At 59.5% G+C, this 27,492-nt stretch overlaps 1 protein-coding gene across 9 annotated transcripts in view; it reads right to left on the reverse strand.

Moving 5' to 3' along the window:
- The window catches only part of CEMIP (cell migration inducing hyaluronidase 1), a 164,817-nt gene that overhangs the window by 14,399 nt on the left and 122,926 nt on the right, over positions 1-27,492 (reverse strand). For 8 of the 9 annotated variants that reach the window (XR_003047659.1, XR_003047660.1, XR_003047662.1 and 5 more), the window contains 13 exons: positions 26,684-26,816; positions 25,734-25,925; positions 18,899-19,074; positions 17,509-17,718; positions 11,622-11,827; positions 10,944-11,013; positions 10,026-10,154; positions 8,484-8,569; positions 7,431-7,562; positions 5,089-5,124; positions 4,852-5,007; positions 2,408-2,588; positions 1,038-1,253 (listed from right to left, as the gene is read on the reverse strand). Coding sequence is in view for 6 of the 9 variants with exons in the window: in XM_025050067.1 (XP_024905835.1) it covers positions 1,038-1,253; positions 2,408-2,588; positions 4,852-5,007; positions 5,089-5,124; positions 7,431-7,562; positions 8,484-8,569; positions 10,026-10,154; positions 10,944-11,013; positions 11,622-11,827; positions 17,509-17,718; positions 18,899-19,074; positions 25,734-25,925; positions 26,684-26,816 (1,923 nt within the window). In the remaining 3 variants the exon portion in view is untranslated. The remainder of the gene's footprint in view (positions 1-1,037; positions 1,254-2,407; positions 2,589-4,851; positions 5,008-5,088; positions 5,125-7,430; positions 7,563-8,483; positions 8,570-10,025; positions 10,155-10,943; positions 11,014-11,621; positions 11,828-17,508; positions 17,719-18,898; positions 19,075-25,733; positions 25,926-26,683; positions 26,817-27,492) is intronic. The other variant, XM_025050075.1, reaches the window with a different exon arrangement.

Below are 27,492 nucleotides of genomic sequence, written 5' to 3' on the forward strand. Positions count from 1 at the left end.
GCCCCCCGTACGCTCCTGCCGCCGGGGGCCCCTGGCCCTTGCCCTCAGCCTGACACCAGCTGCCTCTCCCATCTCTCCTCACACTGCCTTCCAGCTCTTCTCTCACAGTCGGCTACTGGCGTCCGCGTGCCGACACCGGGGCCTGCCCTCTGGGGGGGCTGTGAGGACAACGTCATCGTCCTCTCCCGTCCCCGGACAGTAACAGCAATGCGACAAGAGCTGGCGCTTTCGGTTCCGCCACGTTTCAGGCGCTAAGCCGGCACTGTCCCACACGATGGCCACTGCCCTCCTGTGGCTGCAGAGCGCTGGGCATGGGCCCGGTGTGGCTGAGGACATGGATTTTAAATTCATTTTAATCGAAATTTAGATTTCAAAAAAAAGGTGCGTAAAATAGTTCACACGACTTTGTTTTGATGGGACTAGCTTTTACTTTGTTGAAAATGTTAAGTATAAAATATGCAGAGAACAGGAAAAACTGTGACTGCAAAGTGTCCCGATAATTTTCTATGTTGATTATATGTTGAGATGGCAATATTTTGAGTATACTGGGTAAAATAAAATCTATCGTCAAGATTAATTTCACCTGTTTTTCCTTTTTATGTGGCTAAGAGAAAATTTAAGAGAATGTGTGTGGCCTGCATTATATTTCTGGTGGAGGAGGCTGTCCCTTACATGAAGCCGCCCCCCCATCTCACTAGGAAGGTTCAGCTATCACCCCGGTCTTACAGATAAGAAAACTGAAGCTCCAGACTGAGTCACCTACCCACGGTCACACCATCAGTAAGTGCGGGAGCCTGACCTGAATCCTCACGCTGGACCTCTGAGCACCATTTCTGGAAGCTTTCCGCTTACAAAGTGTTGCCACCGTAACTTTTTAAAAATCCCACTGGGTGAGGAGGGAAAGTAAAAGGAGGGAAAGAAGAGAAGCCCATCTCTCTCTGGCCTGGCCCAGAGCCAGGCACGCAGTAGGCGCTCAGCGCTTGTCACATGAGTGAGTGACCAGCAACACCCAGGAAGGTGTGCCCTGGCGTCCCCACCTGTGCGTAGCGCCCGCTGCAGATGGCGCCTCTCCAGTCTGGAACGTCGATGCAGTCCGGGTGCCGGACCAGCCAGTTGTCAGCCTTGGTGAGGTAGGAGCCGGGGTACTCGGACACGGAGCCGTCCACGTCGTGGAACACCGACGTCTTGTCCCCATCCATGTCCAGCTGGTTGAACCAGGGCCCGGGCTCCCCAAAGAACACTCTGGAAGTAATCTAAACAGAGCCCAGGACGGTCAGCCGGCAGGAGGGCAGGGGAACTGCAGCCGCCAGGCCAGGGCAACTTCCGGTTTCCACTGACGTTACACACCCGCCAAACCAAGGGTACGCTCGGGCACCGGGGGCAGTGGCGCGGCTGGCCTCTCAGACAGGGCCAGAAAAACAGCCGGACGTTGGCCGTGCCCCAGCTCCCACACTCAGCACGTTATTTTGGCCTCCGCTCATGGGAGGTTTGGCTGCTCTGGGTGACCTGGAGAGTACTCTGTCCTCGGGCGCAGAGGACCGCAGAGATGGGTGAGGGGACACAGAAGTGTGCGTGTGTGCATGTGAGAGAGAGGGAATGAGCTGAGGTGCTGGTGAACGTGAGAGGTACACACGCACACGTGGGGAGGGGGCGTGTGTGAGAGCGCATGTGAGAGGGTGTGCTTCAGGAAGACAGGCTTTCCCCGTGAGCCCCGAGGGCTTCCATGACTGGCTCTTTCGGGCCCTCGGTGGCCTGAGTAAGGAAATTAGGTAACAAGGTCCACATCGTCTCCCTCGGCCTGCTGTAACCGGGTAGGCAGGCAAAGGGCAGAGGGGAGGAGCGGGGAAGGTCTCAGAGAGCTCGAACCCAAAGAAAATGCTCCAGGAGGCCTGGACCTGCCTAGTCCCCAAGGGCAGCCCGTTGTCCTGATCTCGTCACGACTCCAGCTCCTGACTTGTCACTGTCTATGGCCAGGAGGCCCCTGTCTATGTTACACTCTCATGGAGAGGTTGAACAGAGTATCTTGAGCAGATTCTCTTAGAAACTGTAGGGTTCTTAAGTTAACAATGCCAACCCAGGTGGTCGGGGCACAAGACTCGTAGGTCAAAAGCAAGAGACTTGGAGGAAGAGCCTCAGAACCCTGGGTCCCGCTGAGGCTCCTGCTGAGGCCCGGCAGGCTCCAAGCAGGGCGAGGGCCGCAGGCACCCACCCAGACTGAACTGCGGGGCGACCCCGCTCGTATTTTTCCAGCTCGGATGCAGACAGGGCTGGGACGTGGCCCAGCCCGCTCGGAGAAGGCCGTTCAACCCCTGTGGTTGTGGCAACGGGCCAAGCTCCAGCCCCCGGGGCCCTGTGACTCACTGCCCAAAGTCTGAGTTTGCCGGGAGCCTGCCCTGGCCTCACTCACCGGGACGTCCTCAAAAGTGATGCTGGTAACGTTGTTATGGGGGCAGCTCTGCCAGGCGTTGTTCAGGCGGAAGGCCAGGGCGCTGGTGTGCCGGCCCTCCAGGGCCACGAACTTCCGGAAAGTGCAGTTCTGAACGTTGATGGGCCCATCGTAGAACTGAATCCCGCGGATCGGAAAATCCCTAGGGGGTCAAAGAAGGCAGAGGTCAGGGTGACCGCCATGTTGTGCCGCCGTGGGGCCGCACCCTCCAAGGTGGGTGGCAGCAGAGATTTTCTGGATAAACACCCCTCGGCCCCACCCCCAGCAACGACCCCCTCCGGCGAACGTCGTTGACTCATTAATGAATTCACGCAGAAACCACTCGTGGACATGGGAAACGCCGATAAATGATTGGTGGGTGACTGCGTGGAAGGGTGGACGAGTGACAGGAGGACGGAGGGTGCATCCATGAGTATCTGTCTAGTTGCTGGCCTGGGGTTTGGGGGATGTTCCTCTATTTGAACCAGTTCTTCCATCAGTCCCTCCAAATTCTCCATCCTATGAGGAGTCACTGGGTAAATACCGTAAGCAGTGCTGGAGGGAGCCAACACTGTGTCCCCTGGGAGGGGAGAGCCATTAGTCATTATCGGCTTAGTAGCTGTAACAGTTTAATCAGACCAAGACGCAGATGAGTTTCCTCTCTGCAAGTAAACCTTTCAGCTGGGAGCATACTGGATCTGGGGAACAAGGCAGGGCAGTGGGCTGCCAGAGGACCTCCAGAGGCCCTGACCCCCAGGAGGCACGGAGAGGACTTGGCAGGAGGCAGCGGGCTTGCTGATGCAGGGAGGAGGGAGTGGAGTGGGGCCGGTGGCTGGCAGTTCTGCCGTGGGCCCAGCAGGGGGCAGGGTGCTCAAAGCCCCCATCTGCCTGACTCCCAAGCGGGGCTTGGGAAGCAAGGCCCACAGGGGCCCGCTGGACTTCCCGTGGCCTCCTCCGGCCTGGCCCCAAATCCAGGCTTGCCCACCCTCCAGGCCCAGTTTCTCTGCTGTGACTGGAATTTCCACCTCTGGGCCAGGGCCCTCTCCTTCCACAGGAACGTAAGGAAGGAGAGAGGGCAGAACGCAGCAAAGGGACCTGTCTCCAGGGAGAGGCCTCACGCTGGGCCCCTCAAGCAGAGTCGGTTCTGAGGGAGCCCCAGCCACGCGGTCCCGGCAACGAGCCCTCAGTGGACACCACGGGCCTGCGCACTTCTGTGCTGTCACGTCACTGATTAACACCGTAGCCTCGGATCAGGCCACCAAAACGATCACCAAGACGATCACAGTCGCCATAATGTTCTGGGCCTGGGAGGCTGGTAACTCTCAGTAAAGAGACCCCAACAACACAGACCCAGAGCTGCTCATAAAAACGGTCTGAGGGGCCGCTACCTCATTGGGGTGGACAGAAACGAGGACTCTTGACAACTCGTGCCAAGGGGACTGTGCTTCCATCTGCACCATCTTTTCAAGCACACGCATCCACTCGGGGTGGGAGCTCAGACCTGTGTCCTGCCTACTGAGGCAGGAAGGACATTCTCCAAGAGAAAGGGGAGAAAGCTGGGGAACAGGAAGGGCAGGACGCCAGGGCCCCGGGCCGCTGGCCGCCTCGGAGCCCCTCTCCGGCCTGACTTGGCCTCTGAGCGGGCACACCACCAGAGCGCAGCGATGTCCTCGCCGGCCCAGCCTGCGGCCTTCCGAGGAACGGACCGAGTCCATGCTGTCAGCTCATCTCTCCGAGCCCCTTCCTCTCCAGCTGCACGCTGATCACCCCACTTTGTGTGAACGCCCCCAGCTACACAGAGCCGTGGCTCTTCAGGACAGCCCTGCCGTTCTGCTGCTGAGCAAATCTGACTGCCGGGAAAGTCTTTCCCGCACTAAAGCAATTCTAGCCCTTAGGTCAGAAAGACCCACTTCGAACCAGCGTCATCTCGTACGCTCAGGGCAGCCCTGAGAACGTGTGACCACATCTCACACGCCGCTCCCAAGCACGAGCCACCTCTTGGTTGGAGACCCCAATCTGCATGCGACACGCCTGTGGGTTGTCGCCCTCCTGGTTCTCCCTTAAGTGTGCTTCGGCCTGACTCTCCACCACCCTCAGAAGATGAGATGCTCCAAGTGGGAGAGGTCTCAGCGGACGAAGGAAGCCATGGTGGCTGGCCCTGACGCTAGCTCCCGTCACCGTGGCCCAGAACCACAGAGCGCATTCTGATACAGCCACGTCGCCCCGCTGACTCACATGCAACACGGTGGCTCGATTTCCCTCGCAAATCTTAGACTTTGGCCCCTGTGGGTTAATCTCTACTGTTTCGGTGACTTCTGACCGCTAACGGACAGAGGAATTCAGTCGACAGGTGGAAATCACAAACTGCCATCTTTCGTTCCCATGCTGCCATGTGGCACAAGGAAGCCGCTGTGGTGCAAACCTACTGGCCTATGGGGAGGGTCCTTCCGCTGTGGTCCAAGCCGCCCGGGCCCCAGATCCTGTTGTCCATCATCTCTGTCCCCACGTTCCTGCTCTCCCCAACAAACAGGCTGTTCTTTATTTCCTGCTTGGAGCCGTCGTCATATGGGAAGGTTCCACCACTGTGGGGAGAAGATGTCTGGGGTGAGGGTTCCAGAGACAGCTTCCCACAGGGGCCCAGCATGAACGATAGCTGCTCTTACCTGGCCAGGGTCAGGCCGATGCCATTGTCAGCAAACCTGGGGACAAGAGTGGACAGTCAGAGCATGCTCTCACTACACAGCCAGCGCTGTCCTGGTGTCACACCGGATCCTGCACAGAGAAGCCTTTCCCCGAACACAGGATTCGCTGCGGAAGCTGTGGCCCTCCCGCTCTGTATAACAAGGAGACGTCTGGGTGGCCCCTCCACTCAGTGTCCGACTGAAAGACACGAGGGCGGCCACAGACTCTCGGTGCCTGGTGCCACATCGCATCGCAGCGTGCGGCAGGCTCCCCAGCCTCGCTCCCAGCGGCTTCGCCCGTGACTCCAGGGCTCTGTGGGAGGCGGGACCAGGGGACGGGAGGACCTCGCCATGCTCAGGGCCAGCACCAGCTAGAGGTGGGTACGTATATGCAGGTCAGTTCCCCCTTGGCCACCCTCACCCCTGTCCCAGCCATAGCAACAAGGACAAATCGACAGCTGAGTTCCCAGTTTCGCAGAAGCCAGGCTGACGCCGGCCTGAGAGGAGCAGGTGGAACGCTGAGCCCGGCAGCTCCCCTCCGATTCCCGCGGGGTCTGGCCGTGACAGGGCAGCCCGCAGTTGAGGCTGAGCCTTGGGTCTGCACTGCCACAGACCTGAGGGCCAAGGATGGCGGCCGCCTGCATCTCCTTTTCCCGGGGGCGGATAGCTGGTGCACTTCCATCTGTCCTACACATCTTCTCAAAGTGCCATAAACGCCAGCCACTCCCTGCTTCCTCAACTCTGGTGACCCCACACGACCCACAGACCTGAGCCCCGATCCCCGGCCCTGTGCCTCACGTCCAGGTGAAGCCACCTGTCTTCTGCGTCAGCCGCGCCAAGCTGGTCTTCGTGGCCTGAGCGCGCTCTTGTTCCAGGGCCACTCACCCCGGACACTGTCCCTGTCTGAGCCCCTCCAGTTCTAACCCATGGCTCAAGGCCCATCTTCCGGGCACTGCGCGCTCCAGGTCCTGCCCCTAACTTCCTGATTCTTGTTTCCCGGTCCCTTCGTGCTTCTCCCTATCGTGCTGTCCCCCAGGGCCCTGTCCGAGGTCCTCTCATTCTCCACCAAGTCCCTGGGCACCTCACAGAGACGCAGTTTCCATCCCTACCAGGCTGCTGTTGACTCGAAAACCGGCCACTCTCCCAGCTGCTCTTCCATGGAACAGCTCCGAGCACGTCGGAAACTACACTCCTCCCCCGTCTAAGCCCAGTCCCCATCCCGAAGGTTCCGTCTCAGCTCAGTTCTGTCGTCTGCAAGTCTCTGCCACCTGGACGTCTGCAGCAGCAGCTCAGCTGTCCTCCCCACGCCCCGAGGGGCCCCCTCACTCTGCCTGTGTCCGGCAGCTGCTAGAGTGATCCTTCTGCAAGGGACACAAGGCCGAATGCTCAGTCCTCGAAAGGATCCCTGTCGTCTGTCCACCCCGACTGTGCCCACCCTGCCCCTCGGGGGCTGCAAGGTCCGTGCCGCAGACCTGGGCGACCTTGGAAGGAGTGGGCAGCGGGGGGGCGAGAAGGCCCGCCCACTGGCAGGGGCCTCACAGCTTCTCTCTGGGGGCCTGCACTCCCGGCAGATCAGAACCGAGTCGCTCGCTGGACCTCGAGCAGTGCAGAGCGTCTGAGCTCTGGCGCCACGTTTTCCGCCCACCCCTGCACAGCCGCCCCTCCAGCGCCCCTGGGCCTCTGCTCTAGGGATGAGCAGCTCGTGCCATCCTCTGCTGTCACAGGAACACTATTCTGCCTGCCGAGCTGGGAGCCGCCCGGGCCGTGACGTCCCCCCCACAGCCACCCGGACACCACGCTCCCCTCCGAACCCAGTCGGCTCTCCTCCCCGCTTTCCCCTCTTCCCAAAACTCGGGACTCCGATCCCAGTGCTCCCCAGCCGGCAGCCCCCTCGCACCTCCTGCCTGCGTCCGTCTGTCTCTGCGTCTGTCTCTCTGTCTCTCGCTGCACTGTCTCTGCTCCTCTCCTTACACACTGTCACCTCCTCTTTGCTCCCTCTTTAAGTAGTCACGATAAAAAGGATAAACACATTTGTTTCCTATGCAGTTTCTGATCTCCCATTTCTAACACAAGAGGCAGACCAGGAGGATATCCCGCAGACTCCTGTAAATCCCAACAGAGCTGCCTGTCCCTCTGGGTCCTCGTCCAGTATGCTGTTTTTAGGGGCTCTGCGGTCACTGCCTGCTGCCGTTCTCTGCCCATGCCTGGCCGGGGAACCAGAAGGCCAAGCGCCAGTCCGCCGCGTTCCCTCGTCCTGCTCTGCCCCCTGCCCAAGGCGGGAGTCCCATCCCCACTTTCTGCCAGCGCCACGAGTCTCCACTCACCGGCAGCTGTCCAGCCACACGTCCCCGCCACGCAGCCAGGCCCCGTGGTCCTGGTTCTTGTAGGCAGTGAAGTGCTTGATGATGGCCGGCTCCCGGGGCTTCAGGGGGTCGGCATCCTGGTGAGGGCTGTATCTGGAATGCAGCAGGGGGAGGGCACGGGGGGCGGCGTTGGGGGGACTCCTGAACTAACTCCCTTCTGGATTGTGAGCTACTCTCCGCTCACGGTGTCTGGAATACTGACTCCCACCCCTGGGCTCAGGAATGAACTTTTCTGAGCTCAGCACAGGGCCCAGCCCCACACAGGTGACAGACATGTCACTTCTCTTGGTCATCAGCATCACTGAGGAGCACCGCCCCCAGGCAAGGTCAAAGTTCAGAGGTAAGCTCAGGCATCCCGGCCCAAACCTGGCATACGACGTGGCCCACAGGGCCAGGGAGGGAGCACCGTGTGCCATGCCAGCTCGCCACCAACTAGAGGGTCAAGCCGACCTACAACCCTTTCTGGGATTCAGCTTCTTAACTATAAAACGGAGCACTGAGCCCAGACGCTCACTGACGTCCGGTCCAACAAAAGTCCTCTGTGGGCATTATCACCACTCGTGTTCCTTGGTGTAGACGGAGACCCAGCCACTGGGTCTCTGTGAAGGGCTCCGGTTTTCCCAATCACCTTGAGGTTTTGACAGCGCCTTTCAAAAGCAGCCCCAGCCTTTGGCTGAGCTGCAGATGAACTTCCAGTTACAACCTGCACGTCCCTTCCCAATAAACTGATGATGAGATTCTTCCCGCCTTATCTCTTCACCTTTTGACGGCAGCCCCACCTGCCGCGGCCCTGGCCAGTCCTGTTCACGGGCCAGCTACTGGCTCCTGCTGCAACCCCAAACCCTAATTCAGACTCTGCCCTGCCCAGGTTTCACCATGGTCCCCCCGCCCCCGCAACCAGCTCAGTGTGCAGGACAGAGGAAGTGCTCAACGGTCGCCTGATGACTGCGTGGAGGGAAGGAAGGGGCTGCGTCAGGGCTCCCCACGGAGGGCGTGCTCCCGACGGTGGGTCACCTGGCAGAGATGACAGAGAGGAAGGGCCGCTTGTCCTTGGCAGAGGCCTCGGTCGTTTTGACGCCGTTGTCTATGATCATGCCGGCCTGGGGAGAGACGGCATTCGGGGCCGTTAGCCCACTGCAGGCCCCCCGCATAATCCTGGACGCTCGGCGCATGAATGAGGTTGGGCCCACAGTGACGGAAGGGAAGGACCGGCTTTGCTCGGCACTGCTCGGGTCACGTCCGGAGCCAGGTGTCCTCTTTGAGGAACAGATGAGAAAACTGAGGTCCCGGGCCTGCCCAAGGCCACATAGCCACATCTGTGCCCAGAGCGCACGCCACTTCAGGCAGTTACGAGCCCAGGACCCAAGTCAAGGACGAGGTTATGCCTCCTTGGAAAAAGTGTCTGCAGTGACTCAAGGCACTGCCGAGCTTCAGCCTGGCCTTTACTTTGGGGCAGGGTCTGCGGCCCGGCCAGGGTCTCGTCATGGATCCTGCCTGGCTCAAGGAGAGAAGCTCACTTTCTTATTTGGCCGTGAAGATGTCCTCTCTGTGAGCCGGGGCGAGTGGCAGTCAGGGCGGCTGAATGCTGCCGCCCAGTGAGGCCGTGCCCCCCTTCCCGGCTTCCCTGGCCTCGTAGGAACGCCCAGACTCGGGTTCCTCTCCTTCGGCTCATTGGAGGTCACTGGCCACCGCGCCACTGGGTAAGCCATATCACCGCTCAGGCCTCGGTTGTAGCCGATTTGGCAGGTGGCTGAGGACGAGCTAGGACGGCCCAGGCCGAGAGTCCGGGGACAGCAGCCACACAGCGAGTACCACGCACGGCGCCCCTTTTGCTCGGACATCGAATCCACCCAGCTCGAGGCTCCTCGTCCCCCGTTTCCCACCGACCCCCCTCCTCGCGTCCGCGCTCCCCTGTGCCCGTGAGCCCGCGCCTGCTTCCGCGTGGGAACCCACCCCCTCCACACGCTCCCCGCTCCGTGCTCTCCGAGCCTCCAGGCACCCCGTGGCCCCCCGCCGCCGTGAGAAGGCTCCCTCCACGCGCTCCCCCGCTCCGTGCTCTGTGCTCCGAGCCTCCAGGCACCCCGCGGCCCCCCGCCGCCGTGAGAAGGCTCCCGCGGAGGGGTCTGACGGTCAGTCAGCCCACACGTGCTCCCCCGCCGCTGCGCGGCCTGCTCTGTACGGTGACAGCTCCCCGGGCCCCGCCGCAGCCCCAGAAACGCCCCTCCTCGCCTCTGCTCCCTGCCCCCCGAAACTCTCTTCTTCCTTAGCTTCTGGGACGTGACGCCGCCCGCCCTGCCCGGCTGTCCTCCCGGGCCGCCCCCAGTTGTAAGCGCACGTCTATTCGGAGAACGTCTCTCTTCTTTTTGGTCTACTCCCTGGCTGAGCCTGTCGTTTTCGTATTTGACCTTGAATGTGTCCGTCCCCCTCTGGGGCGCCACTGTCCTCGTCGGCACCCGCCCTGACACCAGCCGCGTCTCTGCTCTCAGCCTCGCCCCCAGTCCCGTTCCCGTGAGTCGGCCTCGGTGCTGTCCCAGCTGGGGGTCCAGACAGACTTACCCGGTAGTTGGAATGCGCTCGGTTGTTGTGGAATTTCCCCAGGGGGATGTGCTCCGAGTAACCCGGGGAGTACATCCCCACCGACGGGCCCGTCGGCACGTGGTGGAAAATGAACCAAAACCCGGTTTCCTGTTGGGGCACAAGGGGAAGCCACAGGCCTGAGCACCAGCCAGCCTCTCGTCGGGTGTCCGGACGGCCCCGACCGGGATGGGGGTCCAGCGGTCTCCCCGCCACGGGCCCCCAACACCCAGCCTCCGACACACCTCCCAAAACAGAGGGAAGTTTGAGGCAAACGCAGTTTGTGGGGTCCACCCTGACTGTTAAAACCCCTCACTGGGTCCATCTCTGTCAGGGACGGGCTCTCTGCAGCTGGATTTCAGCGTCCTATCCCGACACGTAACGGGAGAGCTTCGTGAGCATCCTCCGCACCTCTCTGGTTCTGCAGAGACGGCACAGCACCTGACCTGCACAGGGTCCCACAGGGTGAGTAGCAGGGGCCTGGGGGACGGCAAGGCCATGGAGACAGGGCGCCGCGTCCCCACCCTGCGCATGCCCGTGGGCGTGCTCACACATCAGATGGTCGGCCACCGTGCCCGCCTCATCGGGCTGACGTGGGGACTACATTATTTCAGCTTGAAGATGTACGTGCCAGACACTGTTCTAAGTGACAGTCATTGCAATCTAATGATGAGTCAGACGCATAAACCGCTTCATTCTTGTTAGCTATGACCGCCAGTGAGATGAGGTGGCAGCCGTCACTGAAAACCAATCCATCTGACTCCCAATCTGGCTTTTTCCCTCCTCATCCTAAGCCTGGCCTGGGGCTCACAGCACACGCATTTCAGGGCTGGCCCTGGACACCTCTGATCCCTGGCTCTCACCCCTACTTTCCCCCAAAGAGGAGGTGTTTCTGCTCACCTCGGACCCCGCGGCGGCACAGTTGACGAGGTTGTTGTTGGGGTTGGCCATCCAAAAAGTGGACACAGCACTGTGGGGGAGATTAAAAGGCGTCACGTAGAGGGCCCCTGGCTCCGTGCTGCAGCACGGGGCCAAACCAGGCACCCCGATATCACGCCGAAGGGCCTCGTATCCGAGACTGAGACACCCCGACCTGCTAGCTGAAACCCGGCTTTCCCTGCAGCGTATGGAGGGGTCAGGGCTGGGAGCGGGCACGGCTCCTCGACGTGGAAGCCGTTTGTGGCTGAAGTCTGAGACTGGCTCGGAAGAACCCAGGACAGTGGCCGTTCCTAGGGGGCAGGCCCTGACACACACGGTGGAGCACATTGCCCGTCTCTCTCGTCTAGACACCGACCGGCGTGGCTGTGCTTACGTGTGCACGCCGGGAGCAAGGTGGCAGTCCGCCCCCTCCCAGAGCACGTGTGACATCAGGAAAAGCTGAGGAGAACCGGGGTTCCCTCAGACAAGACGGTGCACACGGGGCCACTGAGAACTCAGGGAGGAGGGAGAGCAGCCCCGTATAGGGAGCTGGGGGCAGCAGGCGGCTCAGCAGCCCTGGGGCGTGGGGGTCAGACCCAGCGCGGTCAGGTGTGCACACGCCCACCGAGGCCGGAGCAGGCGCGGACGGCGGGCGCTTACTTGCAGTCCTGCCTGGGCTTGGGGATGTACCCCGGGTACGCATCTTCTGTGATCGTCCTGCACATCTTGCTGTCACGGTCAGAGGGCAGGAGGGTCCCAGACTTGACAAGGAGGCCAAGACAGTGGTCAAAGGTGTTGCGTTCCTCTGGCCCATCCTCCGTGAAGAAGCAGTGGCCCAAAGAGTTATAGCCCACGACATCCTTGATCTGTAGGGGTCAAGACAGGGGAACGTTCGCCCAGTGTCGTTATTCATGTGCTCATTCATTCGATCAACAAACGTTAAACAGCATCAGCTGTACGGCAGGCCCTGTGAAAAGTGCTGGGGGTTTGGACCTGACACAGGTGTCGGGCCTGGGGAGGGCAGTGACTTTCATGTCTCTTCCTGCTGGAGATGTCAGGGCCGAGGCTCTGTGGTGTGGGAAAGCGACACAAGGGCTCAGTAGGGGACCGTGGACTAAGTCACGTGAGCCTACTCTGGTGAGGACACAGCGAGGTCACTGCTTCCTGGACTTGATGTGGGTGGCCACACACTGACCCCGCTGGGAAGGTGGTGGGGAGAGCCCCGGCTGGGCCGGTGGGCTTTGCAGCGAGACTGTGGCCATGTCCCTCGTCACGCCCTCACCCGCGAAGCCAAGCCAGCTTCGTGGCCCACAGTGCGCACAGAGCTGCACTTGCAACGCCTGGGCCAGGAACCAGAAAAGGCTGCACGTTCTAGCTCTTCGGCCTCCTTCCTGGAACCAGAGCGTCAGTGGGTGGGGGACGCAGCGAGGCTGCTGAAGGCACCGAGAGCGGCGACCCGGTCTTAGCCATGCGTCCAGCCTCGTGGGGATCTGAGCAAGTCTCCCGGCCGCCCTGCAATTCACTTCCCCACTGGAAAAGGACGGGCTCAGACTCCATGATCTCTGAGGCCCCTGCTGGGTTTGAACCCGCCTGACCTTGGTTAAACTCATTGATCTCAGAACAGAAAGGGCCTCTGAGGGCCTCCAGCCTGAGCCCTACGCCCCCGGCCAGGGCTCGAGCATCCCTGACAAATGGCTTGAACACCCAGAGTGAGACGCTCACTGCCTCATGGGGTGGCCTATCCACGTAGGGACAGGAAGATGGCAAGAAGCACTTCACTTATCTTGACTGACACCTCCTGTCCTCGTCCCCACCCCTGGGTCCTGACTGCCCGAGGATATCACCCAACAAGGTTTGTGCCTGCTCCCTACGACACGTGTCCACCCCACACCTAGTGCGTCCCTACCACGGTGCCAGGCCATGGCACATCTTCGCACCATCGCATGACTACTTCCCTTCGGCCGGCTAACCTTTCCGGGCGGCATCCTACACGGGCAGGAGGCTGAGCAGCGCCCGGCCCTGCCACAAGCAGCCTGCAGAACCCCAGCTGTGACAACAAAAAGGCTCTAGGCACTCGCTGCCAAATATTCCCTGGGAAGGGGGTGACAAGACTGTCCCTGATCGGGAAACACTCACCAAGGGTAAATGCCCCAAGTGCTTCCACTCTTTGATGTGACAAAGCCTGCCTGCTCCCCGACCGCCAGGCAGCCATGCCCTGGAAGTGCCCACAACCAGGACCCTTCACATCCCAGCACTGGGCTGGGCTCGTCTACCCGTTAATCTTGCTTAAATCTTACACGATCCGATAACAATGTTTTTTAGAGATGAGAAAAATGAGACTCAGAAGTTAAGTGATTTGCTCAAGGTGACACAATCCATGCGCGTGAGCCAAGACCCAAGTTCTCTAAGGCCATGCACCGCAGAGGGCGGGTCCTCGCTCCGGGCAGGCTCTCCGTGCTCTCAGGCAAGCACCTCCCTCGGTCTCTGGAACTGCGCGAGGGCACCATCTTGACGGCCGTTCAGTCCCTGCATAAGCGTTGCAGTCAATGCCAAGGTCATACAATGGGACTGCTTCCTTTTCTCCTAGCAGGCTAGGCAAGTGTGTTATAAATGACCTAGAAAGACCAGCATGGGAAGGAGAGGCAAGGAAGTGGCTGCTCGAGCTGGCCCGGGCACCTGAGAGCAAGCTCAGTGACTTTCCTAACGCCCAGAGGAGGGACGTGGAGTGTCTGACGGCACACATCGCCTGCTGCCCATGGCTCTTTCTAAATCCTCTGCTCCCACTGCCCGCTGTCCCCGTCACACGCTGGGTAGCCCTCCGTGAATGCAAGTGGATGATGAATTAGGTATAGTATCGTTCTAACAAGGGCCCGAGAGAGAAATTCCCTCCGGGCCCCTTGAGACTGCTATGGAGGAAAGTCCTCACGGAAGGGAACACAAACAACTCCGTCCATTAGGGGTCAAATGTCTTGCAGACGTCATCGCATTCGATCCTTATCATAACTGTTATTCCCTTTTCACAGATGACACTGAGACTTGGGAAGTTACCCAAAGTCACTCCCCGTGCAAAGACAGAATTAAGACTTGATTCTTCACCTGTCTTGATCTGTGACTTATAACTGATCAATTCTCAGCAGCACCAGGAAAAAAACCAAACCAAACCCTTTCATCAGGAGCGGGTGGTCGCCCACTGACCCTGCGGGGAAGGTGGCGGGGAGAGCCCCGCCTGGGCCAGAGAGAAGCACGACGACGCGGAGGACAGCCCCGGCTGGGCGGCCGCAGACGAGGCCACGTCGTGGCTCAGCCGCAGACTTGCTGTGTGACTGGTCTAAGTGTCCTGGTGCCTTAGGGTGACCTCTAAAGTCCCTGCCAGCTCTAGCATTCTACCTCGGTTCTTCCTTAGAACCTTTTCCATAACTGAGCACTTAAACTGTGACACATCTACAGGTAGGTAAGTAGGTAAGTAGGCAGGTAGGCAGGTAGGCAGGCAGACAGACAGACACTGGATAAACAGACACATACATACAGACACGTAGGTGGCCACCAAGTCCCTATGCGTGGCCACCAAGTCCCCACGTGTAAGATCTCTGCCATTTTCTCACACAAACCGTATTTTTCCCTTTCTTCTCCTGGTCATCTTCCCTGTCGGGGGCTGGCAGTCATGAAAGCGATTCCTGAAACCTGTTTCAAGTCTTCAGCTGTTGTTGTCTCCACGGGAGACTGTGAGAGAGAAATTCCTTGGCTCTCAGGGACTCCTGCAGTTAGTGACGGTTTAGTTTGTCATATGAACCAGCGCATTTGTGAGAGTAAAGGGGGTGTGCTTAGTAATTGGGCTGGGACAGCGGGTACAAAGTGGAAGTGTCCTGTGCAAATCGGAACACAGCGTCACCCCAGCTGCACGACTTCCACCAACAACCTGGATACAGCAAGAAAAAAACCTGCTGTTTAAGACAAACGCAAAGAGAAATGAACTATACCTGTTTCTGCCTGCCGGGTGGGTAAGATGTAATTCACATCAGGGAGAAACTTGACAACAGACATGTTAAAAGGAAAGCTGTAATTTCTGAGCTTCTACCATTTTTTTTTTTTTTTTTTGAGATGCTGAAAAGCCTGCAGTAGGTGGTTATTGATTTTTGCAGTGTCTTAATAAGTGAACATGCACAGAAGCTGGGAAGGAAAGCAGAGCCAAACCACTCCCTGCCTAATAAGGAGAAGAGTGAGCTCCTGAGGCAGCCCAGGAGGGTGGGGGAGGAGCAGGTTTAGGGGAGGAAGGAAGGGGGGTCTGCGACCCCATTTCCAGGTGATTCCGGTGCTGACCGGTAATGGCCCCCAGCCTCCTCCTATCTCTTGCCCCAATCTGCCCATGGAAGCGCTGGCCAGGGGACATTTGGGGAATCAAGGACAAGAGTCTGGGTCCCTCATCCAAGGTCATGTGGGGAAAACACATGAAGCACTGGTATGAATCAAGAAGCCAGCGAGGGAGACTGTGAATTCAAGAAACTAGGAAAAGGAGAAAGCAGGAGAAGCAGAAGCCTCTCCCACGGTTCCCAGAGATCTGAGGCTGGAGCACAGGACGCCGGCCTCCCTGCCATACACGTACGGGGGCTGGCACCCGGATGACACCCAGGGCTGACGGACGCTCCCTCCCTGTCTGGCGGCCAGCACCCCTTGAAGCCAGAGAGGAGGAAGGCCTGGGGGTGCAGGACAGAGGGGGCCCTGACTCAGACTCCTAGCCTGTGCTGCCTCTGCCAGCCTCTCCCCGGCCTGCACCCCTGCTGAGATCTCTCAGTGCTGTCCCAATGCGGGGTGTCCTGGGAACAGCACGTCTCTCGTCCGGCTTCAGTGCTTCTTGCCCCGTGTCCCCTCTGCGGTTAGCCCCGCTGCTGAGACCCAGGCTACCTGCTCTGAGGTTTGCTGTTATCACAGAGACGGCCAAAAATGCGGCACACGCACTTTCTCACCAAACTACTGTGAGACGTGCTGGTCACGGCCTCCACAGCACATAGGAGGGACTGAAGACGAACTGATGAATGAGCTGCCTGAGGCCGCACAGCCGGCGGGCGGGAAAGCGCAGCCGGTGTCCACACTGCGTGTGCGGTGTGCGCCTGTGATCGCCCTGAGGTTCACAGCAGCTGCCACTCACACCGACGCAGACCGGGAGCTCCAGCCCTCCAGAAATCTTAACCCTTCTCTTCAGTGGAGTTAAACATAGGTGGATTTAAGCTGAAGTAAGAACAATACTTTAGAATAAACGCTTAAGACAAGTAAAGCTCCTGGGAGTCAGCCTTTCTTAACCAGTTCTACGCTTCCTTCCCACCACGTATCCTGAGCGTGATGGCCATGCTGAGCGGGAACGTCTACAACGCCCCGCCTCCCATCCACTCAGCTAAGTGCCAGACCAGACACTGGCAGAGAGCTGCACCTTTTTCTAAACGGGAAAGGGTTAAAGCAAGAGTTGCAAATGCCCTCCGGGGCGCCGGCTGGGGGCATTTACTGAAATGAACTAGGAAGGGGTGGGCGCGGCCGGTGTCCACACAGGCTGGGTCTAGTGGGCAGCTGCGACCCTGTCCCGGTCCCCAGTTGCCAGGCAGGAATGTGGTCTGGTGCTGCCAACTCCGCCCTCTTTTCAAGAGAAGCCCAGAATCCAGATTTTTATGTGAAGTCTCTTAATTTTTAAATGATGGAAACAAATTCAAATGTTTCTTTAAACGCCATTTAAGCCAAACGAAACACATCTGCTCACTGGAGTCAGCTGGCAGGGCATCATTTTGTGACATCCGGTTTTAAAGTTCACAGAGAACATAAGTTTAGTCCATTTAAAGGACATTCAATTTGGTGTAAAATTATCAGTTTAGTGTAAAAACGATCAAACATTTCTCTAAACGCTGTATAAGCCAAACCAAACACAAGCTGGAGTCAGCTTGCAGAGCGCCATCTTGTAATGTGCGATGGGAAAAGTTCATAGAGGGTGCAGTCTAGTTCAGTCAGAGAAGGATCGATTTAGTGTGGAAATTATCTGTGCAAATGAAGGCAAGCCTACGGCGCATGCGCCATTGTGCTGATGGAGACATCCCGCCCCGCAGCACCTGCGCAGGACGCTCGGCTGGACAGAAGTGTCCGCTGCAGAAGCTACTCGGGTCTGCCGCGCAGAGGCCACAGCAGAGTGCTGGTGCGGTCCCCTTTGTCTGCGGCCAGCAGACCGGTCACGCCACACGGTCACGGAACGACCCCCGATTTCCCATCACTCTAAGGAGGCGCAGCAGGACCTGGACCCCCAGTGACCACCACGAACTCTGCATCTGGGTGCCCTTTGGCAAGGAGACACCCCATTTTCTCCTTCCTCTTTGGTTCAGAGCGTGCTGTCGGCGGAGATCATTCTAAAGTCTGAGCTAAGGATGGTTCAACCCCCAGTGGCCGTGGACTAAGTGACCAGGTTACAATGGCCTTCCAGCCCAGCGGCCCTGGGCGCGGTGGAGAGCTGGCCGGCACGGCAGGCAGGGACGAGGGCACCTCGGGTCCTCTGCTTCCCCGGGGGGAGGGCACTTACCAGCAAGCCGTTGGAGCCATGGACGGTGACGCAGCGTGAGAAGGTGTGGTGGATGGAGAGGTCCCTGACGTACGTGGGTGGGTCGTAGCCGCCCTGCTCATCCACGTCCCCAGCCAGGTGGAAGTGGACCGGGTACTGGCCCACCAGCTGCTGCCCCATGTGCTTCAGCTCCACGCCCTCCAGATGCGCCGCTGTGAACCCCAGTGCAAACTGGGGGAGGAGAGCCGAGAGTCAGAGGAGCTGGGGAGTCCTCGCCGACCCCCACCGTGGGTCCTCACGCTCCGAAAACACCCCTGTGCAATCCTCCAGGTGCCTCGGGCACCCAGTCATCGAAGGTGTCCCCCGCCAACGCTTAGACGCCTGGCCCTCTACCCCAAGGGAGATAGGGTGCTACTCGTAACCAAGGGTGAGGCAAGATGATGAGCTACTGGAAAGGGGGGTGCAGGGGGCCGGACAGCAGCCAGAGCTCCGTGCCCGCCCCCCGCCCCCGATTCTCCTGCCTCCTAAGCCACCGAGCGTCACGACGACGTCGGAAATACGCAGTCGTGTTTTGGGGTGGTTACGTGACTGGAGAGCACTGTTAGTATCGAGTGAGCAGAGACCTGGGGATGCTAAAAATCCCGTAGAAAACTGTCTCACTTAAAATGCCAGTAGGGTCCCTACTACAAACTCTTATGTTCCACTCTATCGTTTTTTTCAGTTATTTACCAAAAAATCTAATCCTTAAAGCACATAGTTTTAGCTTAAAGAGAATTATCCTCACAAAACTCCAAGATACCACTATTCTACCAGCTTCACTCCCATCACTGAAAGCAATGGCCACACGCAGAACTTGGGGCATCTTAGGCTCATCACTATGACAGGGAAGGCACTTTACAGAGAGAGGCAGAGAAAATCCCTCTCAGAGCTTAAGGCCAGGAAAACATGAGCTCTGGTGACTGATGTCACCTTCTCGACTGCACGAACCCTGCAGCTCAGTGTCCCCGTCACGGCCCTGACTTCACTGGGAAGCTTCCAGGGGAATCTTCTGCTGGAGGTGCTACTTCTCTGCACTGCTCATCACTTATCTTTCCTATGGCTCTCCTGTCCCCACGGCTCACTGTGTGTTAAACACAAGTTCTTTCAGGCGGGGATCGGGGTTAAGTAAGGAAGGCTGGAATGACAGCCATTACTGGGGCGGAGGTGAGCGTGACATGTGCCGTGTGACCGGGGAGTAGGAAGACGTCCCCTTGCTGGCTTCACCGCCTGCTCCCAAGCCCTGACAGGTGTGACGGCACGCCAGCGAACAATGCATGAGATTCCTCTCCCCGCTCCTGCCCTCTGTCCCCTTCCCTACCGAGAATCCCGCCCACAGGCTGGCACCGTGGGCCTCGGGCAAGCAGACCCATACCTTGATGTGGCCCCCAAACGTATCGAAGTCAAAGAAGCTGCAGACGTGCTTGGTGTAGGGGTAGCACGCGTCCTCCATCTCCCCCATGACCACAAGATTGCGGCTGAGGAGCCCGACCTCGGCCCGCATGTCCACGCCGTCGACCTCCTCGCCCATGTGCAGGTACATCGGTTTCCCTGGGCCGGGAAGGGAGACGGGAGTTGATGAGGGGCCGCGTGTCCCACTGGGCCCGGGGGCTCTGCCTGGGCCTCCATGACCGACGCGCACGGGGGTCCCGGGGCCAGTCCCACTTCCTAGAAGGACGAAGCCCGGGGAGGTGGCGTTCCGACTCTGGGTGAGGACCCAGGACGCACGGCCACGTGCGCTTAGGTCCGAAGCCCGAGGGAAGATAGCGGTTTGTCCCCCAGCTTCTCTCCCCTCCTCTGCTTCCCAGGACGAGACTCTCCGGGGTTTAGTGAGATAGATGCTTCCCCAGGAGAGCCACGTGTCTCAGGCCCGTGGTCAGTGTGGTCACGGGATGCGCAGAGCTGACATGTGCACCCACAGGTGGCCCCTGCTCTGGCTCTGTCCCCGGGGCTGGCACGTGGACATCTGTGGGTGGGCCAGTCTCGCCCAGGGGCTGCGAACCATGCCCCAGAGACGGCAGCGCGAGGAGAGAGGACACCTGGTCTCTGATGGCCCCACGGAGCTTGCGCCCTGGACTGCCCACCAGACCTAAAACAAGCCCCTCTCCAAAGCCACTCCCGTGAGCCGTGCGAACCCCAAGCGATGCTCTGCTTCCCTCGGCCTCCACGGCTGGGTTTCCCGGCCACAGCCAGGCCTGCGTCCAGCACGTGGTGGGCTCCGGGCACCTCCTTGGCACCACCAGGAACGGCGGACGAGAGCCTGCAGCCCACCCTGTGTGGACCTCACCACACTCGCCCTCCGTCCCCCTGGCCGCGGGAGAGGCTGCTCTCTCCCTGTGCTACCCCTGTGCCGCCGCCCCCACCCTGCCCCGCCACCCCCCAGGCCGACGAGTTTGGGACTTTGGAGCAGTCTTTGAGTTTCGGCCCCAAGTTCTGCCTCCAGAGCAACCGCAAACCCTCTTCTGGAGTAAAGAGGCCGTGGCTGTGGACCTGGCTGCTGGGCACTCGCCCTTCCAGTCGAGGCCGGCGTTTCAGACAGCAGCCACCTCGCGTGTGTCCTCAAGCCTGAGCCACGCCACAAACACCACTTGGCATCACTGTGACCCTGACTTGAGCAACAGAGCACACCTCACCCGGCTCCGTGACACCGCGGTGCCCACATGCAAAGGGCCGTGGTCACAAGGGGCCGGGCGCCGCACCCACTGGCAGAGACCCCGCCCTGCTCTCTCCCCAGGAAGAGCTGGCTCCCCTTCCCGCCCGTCACCCAGCCTGCGCCCTGCGGTGGGCCCGCAGTATTTCCAGGGATGGTGATGGTGTCAGGATTCTGCAGACTCAGCTGCGCTTTCTCTGAAGCATGATAGTTCAAGACGTGAAAGTGGCTCACGGCAAGGCCAAAATACGTCCTCTTTGGAACCAGTATCAGCCTCCTAGGGCTGCTGTGAGAACTGTCACAAGTTTAGTGGCTTCGAACAACAGACATCTTTTTTCTTATGGTCCTGGAGGTCAGAAATCCAAGATCAGCCTCACGGGTCAGCAGTCGCGGTGCTGGCAGGGCTGGGTCCCCCGGGAGCCCTCGGGGGGTCCGTCCTGGCCTTTTTCAGGTTCTGATGGCACCTGCGTCCCCTGGCTGGCGGCCCCTCCTCCCTCAGTGAGCATCGCTCTGGCCTGCGCCTGTCCTCACGTCACTTTCTCTTCCGACTCTGACCTCCCTGCCTTCCTCTCACAAGGACGCTCGTGGTTCCACGGGGCCACCCCGATCATCCAGGACAGTCTCCTCTCCCACTCGCCCGCCTTAGCCTAACCACACCTGCAAAGTCCCTTTTGTCAAGCAAGGTCCCATATTCACAGGTCCTGAGGATCAGGATGTGGACGTCTTTGGGAGCCGTTATTCAGCCTACCATAGTCCTTTAAAAATGTCTCAGGATTACACAAATTAACTGTACAGAGAGCCTCTTCACTGTAAGGAACTGAGATACCCCGAGAGCTCGGGCACCGAAGGTCTGCGCCATGCCGAGGAAGGGGCCGGGAGCATGCCACGCGGCGCTGTGGGGCCTGTGGTCCCACCCCGGTCCTGACACCGATGAGACAAGAGCCGGAAACAAGTCAGCTCTGCCGAGCGTGGGGCCCGCCCCCGGGGCCCCACTGCGGCTTCTGCTTGGGTCGTGTAGTCAGTGTCTTACAGCGCTAGGTTTCAGCAGCAGGTCCCCCTCCGAATGGAGTGTCGCTAGCGGACGGCCTCCAGCTCAGGAGACAGCCAGACCCGGCCACCCGCCCTTCCCTGAACAGCCTCTGCTGGCTCACGGCTCAGGGTTTTTATCTAAGCTGCTCCCTCTGGCTGGGACAGTCTTTGCCTTGTCCACGAAGCATCCCTTTGTCCTTCGAGATCCAGCTGCAATGGCTCCTTCTCCGTGGAGGCCTCCCTGACCACCCTCGGCATGAGCCTCCGCACCCCCGCGAGCTTGCAGCGCTCGGCAGAGCCAGACCAGGCCACACGCCGCGGACTTCCCACGGCCCTCACACCACGCGCATTTTGGGCTAGGGGGAGTCTCTCGATTCATCAATGCCCCTCTTAAAATGCAATGTTCACGTAGGACACTGACCCAGAGGGCCCTTCTCGGGGACCAGTCTCAAACGCGGCTGCAGAGCCAGGACACTGGGTGAGGAGGACTGTGGCTCTGGAGCCTGGCGACCTGGGTCAGACCCCTGCTGACTGTAGCCAAGGTCCCTGAATGCTGTTTAAGCTCCCCCAACCTCAGGCTCTTCACCCAGAAAATGCGGACAATAACGGCACGTAGCTCAAGAGGGCTGTTCAATGAGCTATCTACAGAATATGCTCAGGACAGCCCCGGCACATGACAGGGCTAGCGTAAGAGAAGTGACACGCGCAGCTGTCACTGGCACTGTCCTCACGTGAGGGCTGGCACCCAGGGCTCCCACCACGAGCTTCACACCTATAGCGACCTCGGCTTTGACAGCTTTCCTTGTTCCCTGGGGGAAACCGGCCGGCATGCGGGGGAGACGTCCAGATGGATGGAGGGACTGCGTTCATCAGGCAGCAGGGAGCAGGCAAGTCAGACCAGAGCCGCGAGTGCATTCCGGTCACGCCACCCCTGCCCCTCGCTGCCGCCCACGGCCAGCTCGTCCGTCCTGCTGCGGCACTCACAGGCCACTCCCGCTGCTGCCCCAGGAAGCCCTGTGCCCTGGTTTCCGGCATCCCGTCCTGTCTGCAGAGGCCTCCCACCCAGCCTCCGCCCCGCACTTCCTTCTGGCAGCTCTGACACTGAAGGCCAAGCAGGGGGAGACGATGTGGCCAAGCGAGATTTGTCCCGACAGCCCAGCAGGGTCGTGAGCATGGGCGAGGGGCTGGGCACAGTCCCCCCACACAGGGCTCCGAACACTGACCCTCCCTCCCAGCGCTCTCCTGCAGCTGCCCGGCCCCAACCAGCCCTCTCTGCAGGGCAGGCTCAGGACTGGCCACTCTGCAGTCACCCAAAGTAGCAGCATCACAGACTCTCCAGTGGGAGAAACACACAGGCCCTGTGGCTCAGACCTACCCGGGCCCAGCGACTGGCGAGGAGACTGCCCTTCTCAGACCCTGAGGACGGGCCCAGAGGGAATCAGCCGGCACACGAGTCTGAAGCACAGAGCGCCCGCTTCCTCCCGCAGCCCAGCCATCTTGAGGGGACATGCAGGACGTGCGGGGCGAGCCTTCATGGGGGAGGGGAGGGCTGGACATGCAGCTCTGGGGCCGGACGGCTCTGAGTCCAAACCTTGGCCCAGCGTAAGCAGACCAAGCAGATGGAGCCGACCCGCTCAGCCCGCACCAGCACCCCCACCAGAACTCTGGGAGCACTCAGTTCTGTGCTGTCCCACATGCTAGCCATTAGCCACGTGTGGCCACCGCACACTAGACATCTGGCTAGTGTGACTGAGGAGCGCGACTTATGATTGCTTCATTTTCCTTATATTTAGATGGCCACACGTGGCTGGTGGCTGGTGGCTGCTGCACTGGGCAGCACGAGTCCAGACAGTTAGTTTCCATGAACCTTGGTTTCCTCGTCCGCGTCACGGAGGAAATGACAGCCCCACCTTGCACGGCTGCCATGGAGAGGGAGCGAGATGGCTTATGTGAGCACAGGCACGTCACAGGGGACGCAGAAAGTGTCAGCGCCCGCTAATGGCGGGGCTGTTTAAAAGCGGGAGGGGGTGGTTCCAAGCAAAGCAGAAAGACGGAATGCGAACAGGGCAGAAATGGCAGAGGTTTCTAATCGCCATGTCAGGAGGTGTTGGGAATTACATTGTGGTTGGCAAAACTCTGAAATATTTTTTTAGATGATTCATACATTTTCATGACTTTGTTACCTCCATCTGTTTCCCATCAGCAAACCCTTAAAATGCCTGTTTACGGGAATGGGGCAGCGAGGAAGGAGGATCCAGGAAAGCGGCGTCCCTCTCTGGAGCCCCCTAAGGAGAACCCTAAGGGATGATGGGGCGCCTCGCTCTGGAAAAGAACAGAGCAGGTGGACTCCTTGCTCCCCGTCAGCGTGGCCTGGAGAGCAAGAGAAAGGGCTTGGGGCTGAACGCAAGAAATATGAGCCCCTCAGGGGTCAGGGGAGGACACGGACAGACGGACACACACACGGACACACATACACACACACACATCTAGGGCTTTTCTGACACTGGTCACCAGGAGGAGCTGTTTTCACGTGAGCCCCAAAGCTGTGAGCGAGCAAAGTGGCTGGTCCACTCCTGGTCCACTCCGAGCCTAAGGACTGGGAAGTCGGTGCTGCACGGACCCCTCCCCCGGTGCTCAGCTCCAGAGTGGCCCAGCTCACTCTCCTCCACCCAGCCCTAGGAGGCCTCAAGAAGCAACTGCACCTGCTGTGGGCACTGCCAAGAGGCGCGGCTCTCCAGCACTCACCCCGAAACCACACTGCTGGGAAGGCAGTCGTGCCCTGACCTCACACGGGTCCTGCATTCTGAGGGCCACCCTTGGCGCCCACAGCGGCCCCACCAGGATCTGCTCAAAGTGAAATCTCCCCTGCAGATGTTGGCGCCCAACACTGGGTGCAGACGAGGCCTGGTCTGAACAGACCCGAGGTGCCTCCCCTGGCAGGCAGGCAGGCCAGGGCCCAGGGCACTTGCCACGCTCCCAGAGGCCATGAATGCTGCCCTGGAGCCACGGGTCACCTCACGGTGAGCAGTGACATCCACTGAGACAGTCTGAGCGCCACTCCTGCCATGGCCCAGGACACCTCATGTCCCAGAAGGCCTGTCCACATGTATTGTCCCTGGGGACACAGAAGCCATCCAGTGAAGACCCCAGGGCCTTGCACTTGTTGGGAACTCACTGTGAACACAGGTGTGGAAGGTCTTCCCTAGCTGGGGAAATCCGACAGGCCACTGCCCCCCAGAAAACCGCGTGCCCCTGTGATATCCTCCTTCCCTCCGCCCCCACCACCCCGGTCCTCTTCTGCAGCGGGCACCCGAATTCTTTCTCAAGCACATCCCCATCAGCCAAAAAGATTGTGCTTGACTTTCTACAGTCTCACTTCCCAAACTGTCGGTACTTTGAAACGCTGGATACGCTTTCTCATTCACAGTCGTCCCTACTCCAACGTCCGATACTTCTCCAGCACGGCTGGGGTTTCAAATGCCCGGCATCATCTCCCTCCCTCCAGTAACACATGCCAGTTTTCCTTCGGGGAGTGACCCTTTCTCCATTCGATGCAGTCTTACAGGGACTGTCAGCGAAGGTGCCTTGTCCCCTCCTGGCCAGAGCGTGAGCCACAAGCCACCAGCCCAACCAGTGCTCTCTCCCCAAAGGTGACCTTTGAGCCCTGTCCCAGGAACCAAGCCTGGTGCCTGCAGACAGCGACGCTGTAAGGTCCCTGCCCACCGCTCCTGCTGCCCAGGTCCTTTCCCGGCTCGTCCGGCCGGTGTCTGCTTTAGCTCTCTCATTTGGGCAGCCAGCCCCCAACGAGCTCCTTCTTTGCTTAAGACAGTCGCATTGCATTCTGTTGCTGTCAAACTAAGAACCTAACGGATACTTAACTCTCTACACTGAGAGTAAGGACCCGACTACACCTGAAGTCTCTTTTTCCCTCTAACAATCCGCAGTGCCGGTCACTGTGCACAGCATCAGTGACAGGGCATCTAAGTCAAGATTCAGGAGAAGAAAAAGGAAAACCCAAAAGCCTTAGGAAGAAAAGATTTACAGCTACGTGGTAGACTGCCTAGCGAACACTCACTCCCTCCCCGATCCTGATGGGAGAAGCAGGCTTCCCACCCCACGCACGCTGACCATGTGATACGCCTTAGCCAATGGAACGCACAGGAGTGTGGGTGGCAGCCCGTGCACGCCCTGAGCCCAGGCCTTCAGAGTCCTCCTGTGTTTCTGCACAGCCCCTGGGAGCTTTCAACCTCCCCCATGAGAGAACTTGTCCTGGGGAGGAGGTGAGCCACAAAGACCTGACCTGAACCCATCTCTCAGCCTGGAGCCAGATTTAGTCTGCAGGAGCTGAGCCCCAGACAGCCTGCAGATGCATGCGTGAGAAATGACTGCTGCTATGAGAGTGGCAGGGCTTCTGCTCTGCAGCATTGTTACGGCAGGAACGGACTGACACAGGTCGGCTGTGATTCCAGCCACCTTTAAGCCTAACGACTTGCGTTCTGCCAGCCTAGGACGGGCTTTGTGGATGTCCTACCTGCTACTCGGACCTGGTTGGAGGCACAGGCTCTGCAGGGGAGCACCTGGAACTCCTCCGCCTGGTACATGGAGTAGTCGGTGCTGGCAACGACCAGGGTGTCGCCGGGCTTCCATGACTGCACATTGTCTTCCAGTGTCAGGATGGTGCTGTTGACGTTGGTGTCAATGGTGACGGTGAGTCTGGGCCTCACTGAAACCCAAAACAGCAGGGGCTGAGGTGAGCCCTTGGCCAACTTAGAGTGTCCGCCTCTTCTCTCCCCGTCCCTAAGTCAGTCAATGCCAGGGTTGCCCGTCCGGGCCCCTTCACCAGGCTCCCCCACTTCAGCCTTGCTACAGGTGTCTGCAGTCCACAGAGCCCTGCCGGCAAAGGGCCATTTACTAGCTCTGGGCACGGGAATTTTCCACCAAGTCCTCAGCCGGAGTTAACTGCGGCTGTCTCACCACATCCACTTCGCTCAAGACGAAAAACAAATATAGCTCCTCTCAACTGTTATTTACCGTAGCGGTAAGCCTCCCCCCGAAGAACGCCCATCCCTAATGACTGCCTTCGGGAGATGGCCAGTGCCTCTGTGGACAACTGGCCATTTCCAGCCCTCCTGACGAGTGTCTTGGGATCTGGGTTTAACATAATCCAGCACCCGAAGAGGCAACGGGCTGCGTGTCTCTGCCAGGAGGGCCACGGGAAGGGGACTCCGTCCACTGCACCCTGGTTTTCTCTGACCAGGCCTGAGAGGTGAGTGGGCAGTGTGGGGCTCTGCCTGCTCCCGCCACTGCCGGGGCCCCCCCACTGCCCGCCACAGGGCTCTCTACTGCGAGCCTGGCGGGAGCTCCGTGCCGCTGAGCTGCTTGCAGGCAGCGGACCCAGCCGTCCAAACTTACAACGTGCCGCTGCCGGCTCAAGGGACAGAGCCACCGCGGCACTTGTGTCCCTGACAAAGAGCTGCTTACCAGGCCTCCCACACAGGAACCGCACGCGGTAGCTCTGGCAGGCGTGGCCCTGGTCGTAGCACACGAACCTATAATCCTGGCCCCTTTTGTAGACTACCTCGGTGGTGAGGTTAACGCCGTCCACTGTAGTGGCCTGGGAATGGCATGGAAATTACAGAGCGGAGTCATTCTTTCGTACGGAAGGAAGGTGATGATTAATGCTATAAGTGCATACTCGCAAGTCTAAAACTGTTCCTGTGGCAAAACGTAAGTGCCACGGCCTGAGACTAGTATGCCACAACGGCCCCCACCGGTTCCGTCGCGAGGTCGCCGGGCGGGCATGTGCCTTGCCTGGGGTCCCCCAGTGCCGATGGCCGGACTCGAACTTATGGCTCGTAGCACCCCCACCCGCACCACGAACGCGGGCTACGCGTGCTGAACACTGAGCACCGCATTCAACTGCAGGTGCCAGAGCAGGGTCTGCAGCACGGGGAGCCACTCAGGATCCGGTGCCCGGCCTCGTCCTGGAGTCCAGACTGGTCGTGTCTGGGTGTGGCCTGGGCGTCGGACCTTTAAAAGCTACCCAGGTGACTCTAATGCGCAGGAAAGTTCGAGAATCCCTCTTGTAGCTACAGAGCTGAGTGTCCACGTGTATTCTCATCCCCTCTTTATGACAAAACTATGAGGTCTTTGCTGGTCTTACAGATAAGGAAACTGACGCTCAGAGATGCTGAGTAACTTGCCCATGGTCACAAAGCCGGCACATCAATCCAGACTTACTGGACTAGAGAGCTGAGCTTCTCAGCCCCTCCCGGCGCCGCGCTCAGGGG

Source organism: Pteropus alecto, unplaced genomic scaffold, assembly GCF_000325575.1.
Source record: "Pteropus alecto unplaced genomic scaffold, ASM32557v1 scaffold60, whole genome shotgun sequence".
Lineage (NCBI taxonomy): Eukaryota > Metazoa > Chordata > Mammalia > Chiroptera > Pteropodidae > Pteropus > Pteropus alecto.